This window comes from Callorhinus ursinus, unplaced genomic scaffold (assembly GCF_003265705.2).
Source record: "Callorhinus ursinus isolate GAN/ISIS: 27379988/994484 unplaced genomic scaffold, GSC_fseal_2.0 scaffold13, whole genome shotgun sequence".
NCBI classification, from domain to species: domain Eukaryota; kingdom Metazoa; phylum Chordata; class Mammalia; order Carnivora; family Otariidae; genus Callorhinus; species Callorhinus ursinus.
Genome location: NW_027397075.1, coordinates 6,696,261 through 6,717,441, shown reverse-complemented (window position 1 = coordinate 6,717,441; position 21,181 = coordinate 6,696,261). Strand labels below are relative to the sequence as shown.

At 49.3% G+C, this 21,181-nt stretch overlaps 1 protein-coding gene across 1 annotated transcript in view; it reads right to left on the bottom strand.

Moving 5' to 3' along the window:
• The window catches only part of LOC112811463 (uncharacterized), a 142,873-nt gene that overhangs the window by 72,037 nt on the left and 49,655 nt on the right, over positions 1–21,181 (bottom strand). The window contains exons 28-36 of the mRNA XM_073900261.1: positions 16,199–16,379; positions 11,946–12,157; positions 10,158–10,346; positions 9,588–9,727; positions 9,046–9,208; positions 8,848–8,934; positions 4,999–5,136; positions 4,788–4,907; positions 3,645–3,737 (exon numbers count right to left, since the gene is read on the bottom strand). Of these exons, the coding sequence (XP_073756362.1) occupies positions 3,645–3,737; positions 4,788–4,907; positions 4,999–5,136; positions 8,848–8,934; positions 9,046–9,208; positions 9,588–9,727; positions 10,158–10,346; positions 11,946–12,157; positions 16,199–16,379 (1,323 nt within the window). The remainder of the gene's footprint in view (positions 1–3,644; positions 3,738–4,787; positions 4,908–4,998; positions 5,137–8,847; positions 8,935–9,045; positions 9,209–9,587; positions 9,728–10,157; positions 10,347–11,945; positions 12,158–16,198; positions 16,380–21,181) is intronic.

The window sequence follows — 21,181 nt, the reverse complement described above, 5'->3', positions numbered from 1 at the left end:
GAGAACATGGGTGGGGGGAGGGGCAGAGGGAGAAGCAGACTCCCCACTGAGCCCAAAATGGGACTTGATCCCATGACCCTGGGATCGTGACTTGAGTCGAAGGCAGACGCTTAACCTGAGCCACCCAGGATCCCCTTTAACGATTTTTAAGTAATCTCTACACCCAACGTGGGGCTCGAACTTACAACCCCGAGAGATCAAGAGTCATGTGCTCTACTGACTGGGCCAGCCAGGTGCCCCCTGATCCCACTGTTCTGTGCACAGACAGGTGACGGAGGACTGACCCTGTGGCGGCTCCAGCAGGAGGCACAGGATGGCATGGCGACGGGGCACGCACTCTAAGGCAACGACATACGGAAGGACATACTCCGATGCCTAAGAGGTACGAACATCACCGTTTACCACGTAGATGCACACACGGCACACACCCCAGCCGGAAATCAACAGGCTAATGAGTTGGCCTGCGTCCACCTCCTGGAAGATGTGCCAACAGAAGACATTGCCACCTGGCTCGCCGAGAAGATGAGACATCCAGAACAACGGTCCTGGTGGGCCACTGCTAAGAACCGGGGTCTACCACTGTGTTACAAAGACATCGCAACCACCTGCCAACAACGCCCAACCTGTGCTGGGAATGACCGTGACCTTTGCCAAGAGACACTGGACAGGTAGCAAAGGGGCAGGTCGACTGCACGGGTCCCTTGCCTCTCTCTGGCGGCTGCCGTTCTGCTCGGATGCGTGTGGACGCTGATGCAGGACCCCTGCAAGCTTGCCCCAGTAAGCGTGCTACCCAGTGAGGCCACCATCGGTGGCCTAGAACAGCTGTGCACAGCTCGCGGGGTGCCCACTGACACTGACAGCCACTAAGGCCACCACTTTGCAGGACGTGAAGTGCAGGAGGGAGCCAAAGCTCAAGACACCCACTGGCATTTTCCTGTACCATCCCCTCCCGCTGCAGCTGGACTGATGCAGCGCACGCATCCACTGTGGCAACAGATGTGATGACAAACCCATCTACGCCACCGGTCAACAGCTCTACGGACATTGAATGACCATGTACGTCTCAACCGTCCCAGGACTATACCCTCCTCACTCACGGACCTGACTTAGAATCCGAGCAAACACAGCATGCAGGAAGGATGTTCTCTGCTGCAGGTGGGGACACAAGGTTACCTTTAATGCCCCCGACACAAGATCTACCTCCAGGGGGAGATATAATTACTGAAGGGAACAGCAGGCGGGAGCATTCCCACTCTGCATCCTATATGGGCTCTGTTACTGCGTAACAGAGCGGGGACGCTTTGGTGTTGGCAAACATAACCTCAGCCAGGGGTGGTGTTATCTCACACGTTCAGTTAGACAATCATGACTTGCCTTTACTGGTGCCTACTCAACAGCCGTACTTCTCCCCCTTAGATTGTGCAGGGGAACCTGTTCACTGATTGGGCTAACCTTGGCTCCTATACAGAATAAGACCGCCTGCTGGGTGTGTCGTGACCCCCCGCAATCACAACTGCAGGCCTTGCCTGGCGAATCCAAACTGCCGATCTCAGCCCTTGGAAACGCTTCTACGCTTAGGAAAACCCCTCTTTGCCCATCTCCGGACTGACACATGTTCCCAGGGTATATGGGCTCCCCCTCCCGGGAAGACACAAAGAAGAAAGTTTTCCAACTGATACAGGAGCAGATAAATAAGACTCTGCCAATAGGATATGCTATTTGGGATGGCCTGGTACGGTCCCAGGTACAAATTATGCAAGTGGCCCCATTGTGCACAGAGAGGTACAATGGGACCACAAATGCTATAGGTCATGATGTCAGGTAGATACCCACACAACGAAGTGATCACACTGTACTCATGACCACTGATATCTGGCTAGGGAGACAACACGCATCCGTTCCCACAGGTGCTTTCCCCCTCCCTGGGAATGTACAAATGCTGTGCTCCCTCTATATTCCCATCAGGCAGGATATGTAAAAAAAACATGTTTGGCGTTCAAGGTCAGGGGCTCTAGGGGCGGCCAACCAGGTGCACCTCCTTGATAACAAAGAATGCCCGGATAACAGGCCTTGATCTCCTTGGAGGGCTGGGCTGGCCAAGCGAGGAGGGGAAGGACTATACATAGTTGCCAGGCGAGTTGCTACAGTATCAAAACTTGCTGCAGTGGATGCTCTGTGGGGAGCTTCAAGAGGGGGGCAGAGGCTGACAAGGCTGAGCTCCCCAGCCCCACTTCACCCACAGAGCTAAGGTGAACAAAGGGTCCTGCTGTTTTAAAAAGTAAGGATAAGGGTGTCTGGGTGGCTCAGTCCGTGAAGCGTCTGCCTTCGGCTCAAGTCATGATCCCGGGGTCCTGGGATCAAGCCCCGCTTGGGGCTCCCTGCTCCGTGGGAAGCCTGCTTCTCCCTCTGCCTCTCCCCGCACCCCCTCGGCTTGTGCGCTCGCTCTCTCTAAAATAAATATATAAATACAATCTTTTTTTAAAAAAGTGATGATAAAGTCTGAGCCCTTGAGATGACCCAGCATCCAGGTTTTCAGTACATCTGCCCCATGATGAGCACAGTCAGGGGCATCAGGCTCCCATCTGGGATCTTCCACCTACACACTCACTGACTATGTACAAGTCATGTCATCTCTCTCTGTGTCAGATTCTTATCTGCAGAAGGCTACCATAGCAGTGTCATGGGGCATCCACGAGATGAGCCACGTAAAGTGTTGCGAACAGAGCCTGGCACGTGGTCAACACTCCTAACACCATCGATTAGAGTGATAGCACACCCTCAGATCTGGGATGCCAGGGGCCTTGAGATGCACCGTGATTTTATGGACCTCCCCCCCACCGCCATGAGAGCGAAAAAGCTGGTAACAAAACAACGAACCGGTGGGAATTTGAAGACACATCCTGATTTCAGAGCTGGTGCCTCTGAGGAGGACCAGTTTCCAAAATCGAAAGCTCTTCTCAGGCTCCTTTAAAGTTCCTGAAGCCACCAGCAAGGGCTGAGCACATGGCAAGCATTTAAAAATTGCTGTCAAGTTCTGAGCCTCATCACAGGTGGGACTACCCATCTATACCTCCATCTCCCCAGTCCGCTGATTCCTGTGTACACAGCACACGAGGCTTGCTCGGTGAAGCAGCTAACACGTGGGGTTTTCTAAGCATCCAGCACTGGGGCAGCAGAGCACAGCCCTCCTGCCTGGCCCCCCTTCCTGTCCTTTATTTCCTTGTAGAGTTAAACCCTTCAGTGTTTCCACCCCACGCCGGGCAAAACACTCCGAGGTCAAAAAAGGATCAGACGGCTTCTCCCAAATACAGAACAGGGTTGAGAGGACAATTCTGCCTCTCTCCATTTTCCAGGGTGAACTGTGATCCTTCTATCCGTTCCCCCCACCTCCAGGGAGTTCAAACTCCTTCTGGCCTGGACAATCACTTCCAAATGATGGATTTGGAAACCTCCCTGCCATCTGTTCTTGATTCTTGGGCTGGCTGTGTGGCTAAGCTCAACATCCTGGTGTGGCCTCCCCCGCCCCACGCCCGGGCCTCCATCCTCCCTTCCTTCCGCCCCATCTCCCAGCAAGCTGTCTGCTCCGCTCGGAGACAGCACTTGGCAGGCAATTCGAGGTCATCCCAGAGGGACCACGTCTGTACCTGTAAGTCTGGAGGAAATCTTGGTCTGTGGGGATGTCTGAGCTGGAGGAGGAACGCCAAGTGGGAGTCAGATCTGTTCAGCTGGACTGAGACCTGTTGATAGGGTCAGGGGGAGCAGAGAAGGGAGATGCAGAACTCCAGAAGGTAGCTGGCTGGGCACTCGAAGAGGAACAGGTCATCCCAGAGTTTGCCCACAGCCCAAGCCAAGAGCACAGGCCGAAACCACCTTCTGTGATGCTTCTTAGCCCCAATCTTACCCAGGCTGCATTACTTGGAAGCCTGAGAAGTGAGGCCCCAGACATGGATCTGGGAAGATAACTCTGGGACCTTGGCCCCCCCTATGTCCCCTGCCACGGAGCCTGCTCATGCCTCCCGTGTTCATGGCTGCATTCTATTTGACCCTGACCATGAAATGGACACTGGTCTACTAGCTTTAAAACTGTCACCTCATTTAACCCCCACTCCTGCTCTCACAGGCTGGTATCACTATCCCTATTTCACAGCAAGAAAACCGATATTCAGTGGGGTTGAATAATTTACCCAAGGTCACACAGTCAATCAGCAGTGGAGCTAAGATTTGGACTTGAAAGCTCCCTGGAGATGGAGACAGAGACAGAAACCGTCGCTCGGGCATCCCCAGTACATAGTGCACAGCCCGGCATGTGGCAGAGACACAATCCGTGTATGGAATGAGCAAATATATACCTACAGCAGCTGCTATACATGGTCACCAAGCTGCATTTTCTTTCCCTCCCGGACACACAGCTAAAACTACATTTCCCAGCCTCCCTTGCAGCTGGGTAGGGCCATGTCATGAGTTCTGGCCAGTGGAAGGTGAGCAGGAGTGGCCTGCCCCCCCTTAAGGGGCTGGCCCAAGAAAACCTCCTGCATGAGTCCCACTGTCCCCGTCCCCCTGTACATGCGGCAGCAAAGCCACAGAGCCGCACTGCACTGTGACAGGACTGGGCAGTAAACCTTCACAGGAAAGCAGGCTTTTATTACAACAGCCAATGCATCCTGAGTCCTCCCACGCTCACTGCCATGGCCACCCCGACCCCTCTTCAGCCACCGCCCAGGGACACCTGCCCTCTGACCCAAACACCTCTCCTCCCTCAGCGAGGAGGCGGAGCTGAGCCATCTGACCTGGGATGTGATGTTGTGGTTGATGGTGGCCCTTGCGTCCAGGCTGCAGTCAAATGCTCCCCGGGGACCCCATCTGAAGATGACATCCCCATCCAAACGCAGGGCCTGGGGGAGCCTCAGCTGGAAAGAAACAGTACCATTTACTCCCTCCAACAGCTGAGGTCCGCTCGGAGGCTGCAGACCGGTGTTCGCCCAACCCGGGGACAGGTACCTGGGAGGCGTGAGCAGCGTCCAGGGCCAGGCTGTGCCAGATGTCCCCATGCTGAGATTGGTCACGGTGCAGACCCTTTAGGTGCAGCATGACTTTCTGGTTGACTTTCAAAGTGGCCTCAACCTCCCTGTTCTGAGCCTGGGCAAGCAAGAACCAGTGGCACTGAGAGAGAGGACTTCCCATCTCCAAGTACCTGCAGAAGCCAGCCTTAGAATCCACCAGGTAGAAGAAAATGGCCCCAAGATGGATGGGTTAAAGCTGTCCATGCTATCCATACACAGGGCAGGAAGTGGGGACAGGTGCACGGGGGTCTTTCAAACTGGGATGCTAAAGTAGGGTTAATGGCATGGGCTTGAGGGGGCAAATCTGAGGACCCGTGTCTCACTCCAAGGGAGCGCCCTGGTATTAGTCTGCTTTGTTCACCGCGGTATGTCTCATACTTAACACAGGTCTTGGCACATGGCAACTGTTCAATAAATATCTGGAAGGGTGCAGAATCACTCGTGATCGCCTGCAACCCCAAGGCCAAAGCCAGGTTGAAGTGAAAGAATGTTGAATTCATAGTGTGGCAGGAAGGATAATACCTTCCCTCCCAAAGATGCCCACGTCTCAATCCCTGGAACCTATAAATATGGCAAAGGGACTTTGCAGTTAAGAATCTTCAGATGGGAAGATTATCCTGGATCAGCTGGTGGGCCCAAGGTAATGATAAGTGTTCTTATAAGAGGGAAGCAGAAGGGTCAGAGAGAGAGAGATGCTACTCCTGCTGGGTTTGAAGATGGAGAGAGGGACCATGACCCAAGAGACATGGGTGGCTTTTAGTAGCTCGAAAAGGCAAGGAAATGGATTCTCTCCTGGAGCCTCCCAAAGGAATGTAACTCTGGCAACACCTGATTTTAGCCAAGTGAAACCCATTTTGGATTTCTGGTCTCCAGATCACGTAAGGTGAGTTGCATTGTCTTAAACCACCAAGTTCATGGTACTGTGATATAACAGCCACAAGACACTAACACACATGATTCATCACGTATTCACTCAGCAGCTTTGTAGCCTCCCCCACATGCCAAGCCCACGGGAGCAGGGTACGCCATCTGTTCTGATCTGTGCTGAGGGAGACGTTAAAAATGTCTTGCTGCAGAATGTTATCGTCAGTGTATAACTTTAGAAGAATCCGTGGCTTTATTTTAGAAACAAGATGGAAGAGGGATAAATAAAAGCCCAAGAGGAGAAAAATAAATGTGTGTCATTAAACAAAGACAGGGTTTTTAGAAAGAACAGAGAGCCAAATTCAACTCCATTCAAGGGTCCCCGTTGACTTGGTTCTCGCCTCTTGTCCGCAGGTGGGATTTTAGGTCCCGTGTGTCCGATCTTCTGATTTCTTTTTAATTAGAAGCAGAAATCTGGGTTTTGCCCCGAATCTTCTGATTTTAAATGTGGACAATGTTTTTAAAAACGTGAAGTGCGAAGCAGGCCAAACAAAACACATCTGCAGGCTGGACCTGGCCCATGGCGCCATTCTGCAATCTCCGGTTTGAAAAAAACGCTCAACACCATGGGGAGGTTTTTCTGCAGGTGTGTTGGGCTGCCATTCTGTCCTTTGTTTCATCTCAGGAGCTCCAAGGACTCTGGCTACCAAGCCTCTGGGAGCCATCCACAGCCCTGTTTAACTGGTGGGGCAGGTGGGGACCCTCGAAGAAGAGGTCTCAGTGCTCAATAGCTGGCCCCCCTTCACCCTCCTTCAGCAGACCTTTGTATCTTCCACCAGGGAGAAATGCCCACTAACTTCTTCGTCCAGGGCCTGACACATAGTAGGTGCTCAATAAATGCTGAGAGAAGGGGGTTGGAGAAGTTCTCCAGTTCTTGCTGGAGAAGAGGGTTACCTCCCGGGGCTTTTACTCCTACAAGGATCCAAAAGGAGTCTGGGATGAGGTCTGAGTGGGCACGTGTCAAGTACCTGAGGACGATTATTACATTATGTTTCAGTCCCCACAACCACGGCCTAAGAGATGGGTACTGTTGTCTCAGTTTTATAGACGAGGAAACGGGGGTCCAGAGCTGTGGAATCATTCACTATGGGCATGTGGGCAAAAATGAATTTCAGTCTCAGGAAGACTAATGCCAATACCTTCTAAGTCAGAGGTCCGAGAGCTGTGGCCAGGGAGGCAGACCTGCCTCGTGTTTATAAATAAAGTTGCCTTTGTCAGTTCAGGCTGCTCTCGCAAAAGTCCCATAAACGGGGTGGTTTAAACAACCGAAATTTGTTCCTCATGGTTCTGGAGGCTTGGAAGTCCGAGACCAAGGCGCCAGCATGGTTGGGTTCTGGAGAAGGCCCTCTTCCTGGCTGGCAGGCGGCTCTCTCCTTCCTGCGCCCTCGCCAGGTGGACAGAAATCTCATCGTGGGGGCTCCAGCCTCATGACCTAACCACCTTCCAGAGACCCTGCCTCCCTATACCTTCACATTAGGGCTTCAACATATGAATCTGGCAGTCGGCGGGGGGTGGGGGAGCCACACAAGCATTTAGTCCTTAGCTAAAGTTTTATCAGAAGACAGTCGGGCCCATTCACTTGTGTGTTTTCTAGAATGTGTCTTTCTAGAATGTGTACTTGCAACACAGACCTGACGGCCCCCATAGGCGAAAATCATTACTATCTGCTCCTTTTCAGAAAAAGGTTGTTGCCTCCTGCTCTGGGTCAGGTGCACAACAGACTCTCAGTAACTCGGGGGTGACAACGATTCATTGAGCGTGGATGATGACGTGCCAGGCCCTGCAGCTCCAATGGTAAACAGAGGCGTACCTTGGAGATATTGCGGGTTTGGTTCCAGACTGCCCCAGAAACCAGGGAGCAAGTCTGGCAACAAGCAAGTCAGATGAAATTCTTGCTTTCCCAGTGCGCACACCAGTTATGTTTACACTGTCGTCAATTAAACGTGCAGTAGCATTTACGACTAAAGAAGAAAAGTACATACCTTCATCTAAAGAATCCTCATTGCGAAAAAATGCTAACCGTTGTCTGAGCTCTCAGCCAGTTGTAATCACAGATCACCGTAACCAACGTGATAATAATGAAAAAGCGAAATATTGCCCGAGTCACCGAAATGCGACACAGAGACAAAGTGAGCAAATGCTGTTGGAAAAATGGTACCAACACCCTTGCTGGATGCAGGGTTGCCACAAGCCTTCAATTTGTATTTAAAAAAATGCAATATCTGCAAAGCGTAATGAAATAAAGTGCCATGACATGAAGTATGCAGACACGGTACCAATCACGGATCTTATGGACTAGCAGGGGGAACAGTGATTGGTCAAAGAATCACGTCAAAATAGGACTGAGATTTGTGGGAAGTGCTAGAAACAGAAGTGTGGGGTGTGCAGGACATGTAACCAGGGGATGGGAGGTGGTCTGGGGGCCATGAAAAGCTTCCTGGAAGAGAGGACGTGTGAGCTGAACCCTCATCAATGAGTACAAGGGAAGGAGGCAAAGCTGAAGGAGTGACAGCTCCAGGCACAGAACACACAAAGGTCCTGGAGCAGGAAAGAGCCGGGTGAGGAACCAAAAGGAGGCTGAGTGAAAGGTGGCAGCAGAAGGGACAGAGTGGTCTCAGGTGGCCTGGAGGGTCAGTAAGACCAGAGGGGCATGGCCAGGGTCTTCGTCCAGAGAGAAGGAGTGGCATGATTCTGCCAGCATACTGGAAAAGCCCCCTCTAGCCATCAGGTAGGCTAGAACAGCAGGAACAGAGTGGAACAGAAAACCCAGGCTGGAGAGCATTCTGCTCGTCCAGTTCAGAGGAGATGGCAGCTTGGATCGGGGACCGCTGGTATGCCCGGTCCCCGGGCTCTGCTCACTTACGGCGTGCTGGCTCCAAGCAACGGCGCACCCCTCCACGTTCCTGGGGACGGCCTTGCCGTCATATGGGTGGGTCAGGCCTGCGCAGACCTGGGAGGGAAGGGCATACACGCGCACACACATACAGAGATGGGTCAGTGGCAGACGGGGCCTCCCTCTGCTCCCAGGCCCCTTCCCAGCTGTGTCCCAGAGCCCACTCACGTAGGGGTGTCCAGCCTGGTAGCCCAGGACTACGGTCTGCAGGGTCTCCTCTTGGCCGTTCAGGACGAGCCTAGTTTCCAGGGAGCATCGCTGGTGTTGCCTATCCGCTGTGAAGGTCTCCTGCAGGAGGAGGCTCTGCGGGATGGGCAGAGGCAAGGCGTGCCTGGCATGGAGAGGGGAGAGTGGGCCAAAGCCATTAAAGCTTCTGGCAGGGTCAGGGGACAACTGGGCCCCAGGAGCTGAGACCGGGCCTGTCACAAGCTTGCAGGGTTAAGACCGTCACAGAGAGAAGAACATCAGGACACACATCAGCCCTGCGTCTCGCCAATCTATGTCCATTCACCATATCGCCATGCCCTCGTGACAACCTCGTGACCTGGGCACGGCGGGGGTCATCACTAGCCCCCCACCCCAATCCCAACCACGGTTGGGATCATAGGAGATAATGTCTGGTGAGCACGGCTCACCCTGCCCCCCGGGACCCTCCACACTGCAGACCCTCCTGACAGATGCCACACATAAGGGGATGGGGCCGCACAGACCTGAGGAGGAAGGTCCCCCGCTTCTGGTACAAGCTCCTGTCCCGTGTCACCTCCTCCAGCTTGCCCTCCAACTCCAGGCCCCGAGGCTGGCCCCTGGTGCTGGTCACCAGAGCCGTCAGCGACATGTGAGTCTTCTGGGGCTGTAACAAGGACCAGGCCGATGGAGAGGGATGGCCCAGTGGGGACCAGGCTCCTTAAACATGGTGCCCGGGGGCCCAAGGGGCAGCTCCCCCTGCCCGCCCATCGCCCTGGGAGTGACTACCTGAGAAGGGCATGCTGAACAGGACCACAGCCTCACCCCAGAGCAGACCCCAAGATCGCATGGGCACACCGCCATGCCTGGACCTCCCCAAGTGCCCAGTGAGGAATGGTCTTGGGCTTCTGGCTCCATGAGGCGGAGCTTTGCTCCAGGGTCTGCGCTAATACGGCTGGGGTCCATTTTACAGATAAAGAAACTGAGCTCAGGAAGGCCCAAGGTCATAGGCTGAGCACTAAATGCTTTCCCATCCCAGGTGAGGGATTTGGGGTCTCTCAAGAGCGGAGTCTCCAGCATGGGCCGCCTGGACCCACCTGCTCCATATGCCTGTAGGCGGCCGTTAGGTTCAACTCCTGCAGGGGGCCCTTCAACCAGCAGTGAAGCGTCTTAAGGTCCTGGCTGTTCTCTGCGTGGATCTCGCTCCACACTGCGGCGCTCCAGGCTGATTCTACTTCACTCCGGCTGCGGAAGAGGCTCTGGGCCAACGTTGTCACCGTGGATACCTACGGCGAGTCAGGGGAGGGCAACCAAAGCCTTTGCACACCCATGCCCTCCCCCTGGGATGCCCTTTCTCCCCATTCCCACTTAGGGAACTCCTACTCATCCTTCAAAACCCCTCGGATACCATCTCTGTGAGGCCTTTCCCGACGGGTCCAGGCAGAAATTGCTGTTCCCTACAGTGTCTTGAGGAAAGAGGACAAACTTCCCTCCATCCCTCAGCCCTAAGCAGAGAGAGAATCTGAAGTATCAGTCATGAGAAAAGATAACTCCCTTCCCCCTCTCTCCTCTTTGGCTCGGAAAGGGAGTATGATCTCACTGGGCCAATATTATTAGCAGGCAGGGTCTCCGTGTCCTGAGGGGCATGCACCTGCAGGTGGCCTTCTCTTCCTGCACCATTGCTATGGTCTTCAGAGCCCTGGGAAGAGCTGGGGGAGATAGAGCACCAGAGTTCTGGGTAGGGCTGTGCACCCCAGCCCACTGCCCCTGGCACAAGCCCCATCAAGAATAGCACGGTGCCTGTACCCCGTAGGCCACTGACCCCTGTTCACATGGCTCAGGGCCTCCCAAGTGGAGGTGATGGGGTCAAAATAGGGTTTAGGCATGACTGAAGCCCCTGCCACATACTAGAATTCCATAACACCTTGTCCCATAGGTCACTGACCTTGGGTCTCCCCCCAAAACCTACAGGACCCCCATTGCCAGCTGACCGTTTCAGGGAAGGGCCCCTCCTTCTACCCAGCTGTTTGGGCCAAAACCTTGGGGCCATTTAGGTCTTGCCTTGTGCTCCCTCCCACTGCTCATCCACCAGCAAATCTATCGGTTCCACCTGCAAACTAGTTCCAGAATCTAGACACCTGCTACCATCTCTGCTGCCCAACACCCCCCTGTCCCCGCCCCCCCCCCGGCCCGGGACAGGCCACTGTCGGGCCCCTGGCTGGGGTGTCTGCAGGAGCTGGCTGGCTGACCCCACCCTGCTACCACTCAGCCCCTGCCTCAGAGGGACTCTGCTGTCCCCAGGATGGGCCCACAGAGCTGCCTCTTTCTGGGTCCAAGTCAGGCCCGGACCTCCTGCTGTGTCCCACTCATCATCCCAACACGGGGAGAGGCTATGTGCCAGGCTCCCTCGGGGGACACCTGGGGCATCTTTCACGGGTTGGTTTTCTTCCCAACCGTTACGCTTCAGAGATCAAAGAGGTGCAAAGAATCATACTCAATTACACCCAGCAGCTGGTAGGAAACTGACCTACGACCTGGAAGTTTTCATGCTGGTTTTTGGCAAAGGCCTGATGTCTGCTTGTTTCCGAGTTCCCCCTCAACCTGCTGTCATGTTTTAACCTATCAGCGGCTAAGCAAGAATACGGGAAACTGAGATGGAGGCGGGGGGGGGGGGTGCGGTCCACTCTCCCAAATTCACTTGGCAACTAATTCTGAAGACTATAAACGCTGGGCCAGCCAGACTGCCCACATCTGTGACCTGGTATCAGGCCTGGGTGCTGTTCTCCCTCTGCATGCAAGAAGTTCTGAATGGCAGGGAACCAGGCTCCTGGGCCGCGAGTCCAACCGCAGGGAGCGGAGCAGAGGACGTAACCGAGCATGCGCACCCGGAGGTACGTGGTAGCCGGGGTGTAGACGTGGATCTTGCCCTCCGTGTCGAGGCCCTGGTTCCTGTAGGCCACGTTCATCACCAGGTTCTTGAGGGTCCAGGCCTTGCCCAGTGTCATCTCCAGGACAGCCTGGAACATGGGTCGGCGTGGCCAGTCCAGCCTGTGAGCCGCGGAGACCGTCAGCCAAGGACTATCCATGTTCAAGGCTCCTGCCAGAGGTAGAGAGGGAGAAGCAGGTATAACCCGTATGAAAAGATGGAAAGAGCTCCTGGCAGGTACCAGGAGGTCCCCGCAGCTTCATCTCAGCCCCTATGGGCATGTCTCAGAACTGAGGGTGCCTGGGATGGAACAGGAGGCAACTTTACAGAACGCTGCTCATGTTCTGAATCTTGACAGGGGCGACACTGGTGTGTGCACCTGTCAAAACTCATTAAATGGTACCCTGGAGTGCATTCCACTCTAGTTAAGGCGTGAAATGCACAGAGGTCTACAGCTTACTTCGACCTGCACCAACAAATAACACGGATGGTAAGGGGGTAGATATGTGGGGGTAAAACGTTAACGGTGGAATCTTGGGCTGAAAATATGTTGGTGTTAACGATACAATCCACTGCACTTTTCTGTAGGTTTGACAAGTTTTCATAGAGACATGTTGGGCCAAAGAAATGCACGAAGAAGTTGGAGAGAGGGCACAGGCGTGTGGTAATAAAGGTAATAAAGAACGTGGCCTTTACTTCCCAAGCTGTAGCCTCGTTAAGCCTGTGCTGCCATCATCTATAAAACGGGTACAGTAAGACTGTTCACTGGGTACCAGGACAGAGGAAGCACTCATTAAGAAGAGTAAGTACTAGGATGCCCGGGTGGCTCAGTGGGTTAAGCGTCTGCCTTCAGCTCAGGTCATCATCTCAGGGTCCTGGGATCGAGCCCGCGTCGGGCTCGCTGCTCCGCGGGGAGTCTGCTTCTCCCTCTCCCTCTGCCTCCTCCCCCCTGCTCATGTGCTCTCTCTCCCTCTCTCTCAAATAAATAAAATCTTTAAAAAAAAAAAAAAGGAAGAGCCATCACTCTCACCACCATCATCAAAAAGGTGACATTCAATATAACCTTTTGCCCTTCCATGATTCACTGAAAGCAGGTCTCGTATTTTGTCATGAATACCCCAATCCATTCGAGGACTAATTCAGCCAATATTGCTCGGGACACTGGGGATGCGCAGTGAACAAGCAGGCACAGCTCCTGCCTTCATGCAACTAGCAGTCCAGAGGCAGTGGATGGCAGAAGGGACAGATCTTGAACAAATAAACATATAATGAGACCCAAGTAAAAAATGCTGAGTGCCATGGAGAAAAATAAAGGTGGGGTTTGATGAGGCTTGGGCCAGGGCAGCCAAGGTTCCCATGAGGAAGTGACAATCGAGCAGAGACCTAAATGAAAAGCGGTGGGAGTCTGTCAAAGGGGAGGGCGACCTCCCACCTGCTGGAGATTTACTGTCTGGGCAAACTGAGGCAGAGAAGCCTGGATGTAGGAAAACCAGACACAGTGAGGACAGAAGGTGAGCTGCCCAGTTGAGAACAGGGAGATGCTGAAGAGAATAGCCCAGGGCCCTGCCCTGCTGCACCCCTCCCACAGGGGATGGGAAATCTGCTCCGCGGAAGAACAGAATGAAAAAGAAAGATCCAGAGATACAAACCCCAGGGCTCCCCGTTCAACTGCTCGACACAGAAGCCCATCAAAGTGTACCCTCAAACACATGTAGAGCTTCTTCCAAATAAGTTCTGAGTGGCCAGTCCTTAAACACAGCACATACCTAAGTCTTGTCTGACATTTGAGGAAAGCTACTCATGGCAATTCAGAAAAAAAGTTAAGAGAAACTCAGGGAGAACAGATCAAAGTCCCCCAGGTCTGTAACATCTACTTTCAGAGAAGTGAGAGGAGTTGTGTTCACAGAGCAGGACAGTACAAGAAAAGAACTCTCAGGAACAAACAAGAGCTCTTGGAAATACAAGATAGCCAAAATTAAAATGTAGTAGAAGGGCTGGCAGATGGAGTTAAGGAAATAGGTCCTCAAAACAGAACAAAAAAAGATAAGGAGATGGAACAAAGAAGAGAAAAGAAAGAAAATTAGAGGCTCAGTTTCTGAGGACCCAGATCTGACCAACAGGAATTCCAGAATCCAGAAAGAAGGCGATTATCAAAGAAACTGTACAAGCAAAGTACCCAGACCCAAATGACATTTCCAAGTTGAAAGGGTCTAAGCCAAGTGCCCAGTACAATGGATGAAAGTCAGTGTACACCAGGGCACATCATAATAAGATCTGAAGACACTTGGAATACAAAGAAGTTCCTAAAAGCTTCCAGAGAGTGAGAAAGTGGGCACATATAAAGGATGATGGCCCAGAAATAGCATCCTAACTATCAGAAATGACACTGGAGCGATGTCCTCAAAATCCCAAGGGGAAAACTAAAATTCTCTACTCGGCCAAATTACCCAGGTAGAATGAAGACAATTGAAACATTCAGGGGTGCAAAATGTTTACATCCCATTATGGTTTGAATTGTGTCTCTCAAAAATATACAAAATCCCAACCCCCCATTATATCTCAGAATATGACCTTATTTGGGAAATGAGGTCATCACAGATATAAGTAGTTATGATGAGGTCATACTAGAGTAGGGTGGGCCCTAAAACCAATAGGACTGGTGTCCTTTTAAGAAGAGGGAAGTCGAAACACAGACACACACACACCAGGAGAAAGCCATGTGACAACAGACACAGAGATGAGAGCAATGTCACTATAAAGCCAAGGAACCCCCAGTAGCAATGGCCACCATCAAGAGCTAGGAAAAGGCAGGGAAGAATTCTATCCAGGCTACAGAGGGAGCATGGCCCTGACGACAGCTTGAACTCAGAATTCTAGTCTCTAGGACTGGTGAGAGAATACATTTCTGTTGTTTTAAGCCACTCAGTTTGCGGTCATTGTTAAAGCAGCCCTAGGAAACTAATACACTTCTCTCAGGAAGCTGCTGGAAGATGTGCTCCATCAAAACAAAAGAGTAAACCAAGAAAGAAGATGACATGAGGGCAAGAAACAGGGCTGTGACCCAGAGAAGCGGAAGGAATTCCCAGGATGACGGGGAAGGGATGCCCCGGAACCAAAGCTGTGCAACCTGTCTGCACTGGAGCAGAAAGACAGAGGATCCAGGAAGAAGGTCTCCAAGAAACATCTGAGAACTAACTGAAGCTGATACATAACCTGTTGTGTCTGACCATCCGGAAAAAGTTTTGTACTTACACTAAAAATTCTGGGAATAATTATAAAGAGGAAAATAGAAAATTGGTCAAACGGGAAAAAGACAATTATACCTCCAGGAAAAACATAAAGTTAGAATCATAGTATACCATGTATCTCAGCTATGAAGGACACATACAGAGTCACAATTAAATAAATATTGAATATTCACTGACCAACTCTTTTAGGGAGATGAAGGGAAACAGATATCTGAAAAGAGTTTAGGAGTTAAATTCTCATCCTCTCTGGTTAGAAATATATGGAGAAGGCCTAAAAAAGAAAAATCAAGACGTAACAGTATAATTATAGTGTTTTAAGAGCCAAAGGGTTTAACAAGGAAGAGCTAACACAGTTTACAGTGGTTGCTGTTTTAAGCAAAACTTGGGATAGGAAGACATGAAGCAGAGGATTACTGTATTTATTATACACTAGCTTTAAAAAATAAACCTTTAAAGATTTCAGGTACGTACATGAGAACATAATATGATGAGCCCCTATGTAATACTCACCACCTTCAACAATTACCAACTCATAGTTTCTACTTTACTTTTCAAACTATGTATTACCGCAATAAAAATAAAATTAATTCAAGAATAAACTATGGCAAATCCAGTTCTTAAAAGTGAGAGAGTGTTCTGGGGAGAAGAAACAGCAACTGCAAAGGCCCTGAGGTATGTTTGGAGAAATGGAAAAGAGGCCAGTGGGGCTGCAGGATAATGGGCAACAGGTAAAGTGGGGTAAGAGAAGACTGGAGAATCAGGCAGGGGACAGTCATGTAGAGCTCTATTGATGAGGGTAAGGAATCAGGATATAATTGTGTCATGGGACACAGTAAAGGTCTGTGTCTTGACAGCCAGACCAACACAAAGGAAAGGTTATTCCAGGTAATGGGCACAGCCCAGGCAAAGGCCTGGGGTCCAGAGATCTTAACTCCTAGCCAAAGAGTCTAGAGATGACACTCACCTTCCCACTTCCACAGGGTAGCTCGAGACGTGTCCTTCCACTGCAAGCCTGCCACAAAGGGCAGCCGCCCATTGTACTGCACCTTCAGGTGTGTGCTGCTCTCCACGTGTGGCTGGCGAAGGCTTGAGTGATACAGCTGCATACGGTAATCCACCTGCCTCTCAGGCACCTGCAGCACAAACTGGAGGAGACCCGTGCTCAAGATGCTAATCAGACGACTCCACTCCCAACCTAGAACATTCCACCGGCTCACCGCGACAGCCAGGGGTTGGCCTGAGTTCCCTGGTTATCAGGAACTGCCCAGCCCACTCCCAAAGAAACCCTATAGCCATTAGCAGTTGCTCCCCGTTGCCCCCTGGAAACCATCAATCTACTTTCTGTTAGTATGGATTTGCCTATTCTGGACATTTTGTATAAGTGGAATCATATAATATGTGGCCTTTTGCGTGTGGCTTCTTTCACTTGGCATGATGATTTCAAGATTCATGCACGGTGTATTATATCATGTATCAGAACTTCATTCTTTTTTATTGTTGAACCATATTCTATTGTATGGATAAATCCTATTTTATTTATCCATTCATCGTTGAAGAGCATTTGTGTTGTTTCTCCTTTTTGGCTATTATGAATAATACTCTATAGCTATTCCATATGGTTTGTGTGAACCTAGGTTTTCAATTCTCTCTAGTACCTAGGAGTAGAATGGTTACTTCTCTTTCTTGATGGAGCCTTTGGAAGCAGAAACTTTTTAAATTTTGATGAAGCCCAATGTATCAGTTTTTGTTGTTAATATACTTTTAGTGTCATAGCTCAGAAACCTTGCCTATTCTAAGGTTGTAAAGATTCACTTTTATGTTTTCTTCCAAGAGTTTTATAGTTCTTCAATTTAGGTCTACGATCTGGTTTGCATTAGTTTTTATATATGGTATTAGGTAAGCATCCAACTTCATTCTTTTTGCACATGGATATCCAGTGGTGCCAGCACTCTTTGGTGAAAAGACTATTCTTTCCCCTCTTCAGTGGTCTTGGCAGCCTTGTCAAAAATCAACCAACTGTAAATATAAGGCTTTATTTCAGGACTCCCAATTCTACTCCATTGGTCTGTATGTCTATCCTTATACCACTACCAGACTATCTTAATTACCAGAGCTTTGTATTAAATTTTGAAATTGGAAAGAATGAGTTCTCCAACTTTGTTCTTCTTTTTCAAGGTGGCTTGGGCTGTTCTGTGTCCCTTGCAATTCCACATGAATTTTAGGATCAGCTTGTCAATTTCAGCAAAAAGAGATCACATGGGTTTGGATAGGCATAGATAGGGACTATTGAATCTGTAGATGAATTTAGGAAATGTTGCCATCTTAAGATTCATTTTACGATCCAAGAACGTGGGATGTCTTCCCATTTATTTCAGCTTTCCTTAATTTCTTTCAAACAATGTTTTGTGGTTTTCAGAGTATTAGTTTTACTTTCTTTTGTTACATTTATGCTGAAGTATTTATCTTTTGACACTACGGCAAATGGAATTCTTTTCTTAATTTTCACAGTTTTCATTGCTAGTGTAGAGAAATATAACTGACTTTCATATTTTTATCTTGTCTGCTGCAACTTTGAGGAACTCATTTATTAGCTCTAATAGATCTTTTTGTGGATTCATTAGGGTCTTCTACATATAGCAGTGTCATCTGTAAGCAGAAATAGTTTTACTTCTTCCTTTCCAATCTGGATGCATTTTTTTTCTTGCCTAACTGCCCTAGCTAAAACCTCCAGTACGATGTTGAATAGACGTGGTGAGAGCAGACATCCTAGCTTCTTCCTGATCTTAGAGGGAAAGCAGTTAGGCATTTACCATTAAGTTTGATGTTGGCGGTGGATTTTTCATTGATGGCCTTTATCAGGTTGAGGAAGTGCTCTTCCATTGCTAATTGGGTGTTTTTGTCATGAAAGGTTATGGGGTTTTGCCAAATACTTTTTCTGCCTCTCTTCAGATGATCATGTGGTTTCCATCCTTCACTCCACGAATATGGTATATTACCTTGATTGATTTTCAAATGTGAAACCAACCTTGAATTCCGGGGATAAGGCCCCTTTGGTCATGTTGTGTAATTCTATTTACATATTGCTGAATTCAGTTTGGTAGTGTTTTCTTGAGGATTTTGTATCTGCATTTATAAGAGGTCTTTAGTTTTTCTTTTCTCATGATGTCCTGGTTTGGTTTGGGCATCAGGATGATACTGGCCTCATAGAAGACACTGGGAAGTCTTTTCTCCCCTTGACTAATCATTTAGTAAATTATTTTCTAGTCAATTAATTCTGGCACAATCCAGTCCAGCCAAGAGGTTAAGAGCCTAAGGTATGCAATGAAACCTACTGGCATTTCAATTCCAATCCTGTCACATAATTGCTGTGAAATCCCAGACAAGTCTGTTTACGCAATTTCTCCTCAGCAGAATGAGGACAGTGGTTACTTCCCAAGGGTTAAATGAAATAATACAAACAACACATCTGAAACATAGCCTGGCCATAATAAGTGGCTCGTCACTGCTCACTCTGCCCTTCCCTCTTCTGTTCACAGTCAGCTTCTTAAGGATAAATAGTATCTTACGTGTGTCTCCCCAGAACCTAGCATGGTGTCTGCCACATTTGAGAGGGCTTGCAGAAACAAGCACTCTTTAATCTCTTCACTAAAGTCTTTGGGACCAGATGATTTCCAGAAATAAGAAATTTCCACAATTTAGAATAGTAACATAACACATGTACTGCAATTATATAAAGAACTCCTACCAATCAAGTCAAAATTCTAGTGTTTTTCAAATGTCAATACAAAAATGCCATCCCCAGAAAGGGTAACGCAATGGTAGAAAAAATACAGAAAAGGTGGTGTGCAGCATTATTAAGTGATCGGAGAAATGCAAATTCAAGCAAGATATCCTTTCCATCCAGATCAGCAAAGTTTTTCAAATGTTAAAAGTCAAGTATTGACTGGAGTATGGAAATTGCTCCTCATGGACATGGCTGGAGGGAAGGGTGATTGGTTTGAACATTTTGGAGGGCAAACTGTCACAAGGCAGCAAATTAAAAATAGGCAAATTCCAAAACCCAGAAATTATGTATTATGACGTGTGCCCCAGAGACTCTGGCACACGTGTACCCAGGGATGGGTGCCCAAGGATGTTCAGGCTTGCATCACCAGAAACCACAAGCGTGCAATGGCCAAACAAGACGGAACATAGCTATGGATGGAGCATGATGCAGGAGTTTAAAAGAAGAGAGTAGATCTAGGACATCTAATAGTAAAACTTACGAGCCTCAGAGACAAAGAGAAAATCTTAAAAGAATAAAGTAGATCTCTACAAAGTAACAAGAAAGTTCAACACCTGTAGCTGAAGGATGCAAGGAACGCAGCAAGACTCACCAAACAAAACCAAGTGCCTGTGACCGGTGCATAGAACAAAGGAACAGAAAGAGATCTCCCTCCCAGCACCCTAGAACGTAACTGCTCTTTCTTCCAGGTTAACTGGGGGGGGGGGGGGGGGGGGGGGGGGGGATGGAAGACGGAAACTGAGAAAGGAATTTTAGCTTTATTTCAAGTGTGACATTTTTTTCACAAGGAGAATTTATTCAGACAGTATGGGTATTTAAAAGCAATTTAGTACTTGGGAATAAAGTTAACCAAGGAGGCCAAAGACTTGCAAGCTGGAAATTACAAAATGTTACTAGAAGAAATTAAAGATGCGACTACATGGAAAGATGTCCTGTGTTCGTAGATGGAAAGACTAAATATTGGTAAGATGTCAGTACTCCCCAGAGCAACCTACCGATCGAACCCAATCCCTATCAAAATCACAATGGCATTTTCGTGTGTGTGGCAGAAACAGAAAAATCCGTCAAGGGACCCCGAACAGCCCAAACAATCTTGAAAAAGAGCACAAAGTTGGAGGTCTCACAAAGCTACAGTAATCAAAACAGTATGGCAGGGACACACAGACAGACATACAGACCAATGGAATAGAATAGGGCCCCCCAAAATAAACTCTCACATTTGTGATCACGTGATTTCTCCACAAGCATGCCAAGCACCCTCCATGGGGGAAAGCAGAGTCTGTCCGACACACGACGCTGGGACCAGTGGATATCCACATGCAAGAGAATGCAGCTGGACACTTACCTTACACCACACACAAAAACTAATTCAGCATGGATCAAAGACCTGAATGTTAAGAGTTGAAACCAGAAGACGTTTAGAAGAAAGCATAGAGGGAACACTATCGGATGTGGCGAGGATTTCCTAGATAGGACACTCAAAACCCAGGCCACAAAAGTAAAAAGAGATCAGTCAAACCACCTGCACAGGTAAAACTTTTATGGACCAAAGAATGCTGTCAAAGGACGGAAAAGGCAATGGGTAGAATGAGAGAACATATCTGCAAACCATGTATCTGATGAGGAGTTAGTATCCAGAATGTATCAAGAACGCTTACAACATAGTAACAACAAAGCAGACAACCTGACTCAAAAATGGGCCGAGGACTTAAATAGACGTTTCTCCAAAGAAGATAAACCAATGGCCGACAAGGACGTGGAAAAGATCTCAACATCACTCAGCGTTAGGGAAATGCCCATCAAAACCACAATGGGGTACTCCCTCACCCCCATTAGCATGGCTACCATCCAAAACAACAGGAAATAGCAAGTGTCGGGGGAGTGGGGAGTAGGGGGTTCTTCCTGAATGGGGACAGAGTTTCACGCTTACGAGATGAAAAAGTTCCAGGGATAGATGATGGTGACAGCTGCACAACACTGTGAATGTAACTAATGACACTGAACCATACACCTAAAAATGGCAGACATGGTCAATTTTAGGTTATATATGTTTTACCACAACTAAAAAAATTCTAAAACAATTTAAAGACAAACACAGTGCGTGCCTTACAAGAGCCCATCTCCTGTTCAGCGGCTAAGCACTCACGTGTATGTGACTTAAGA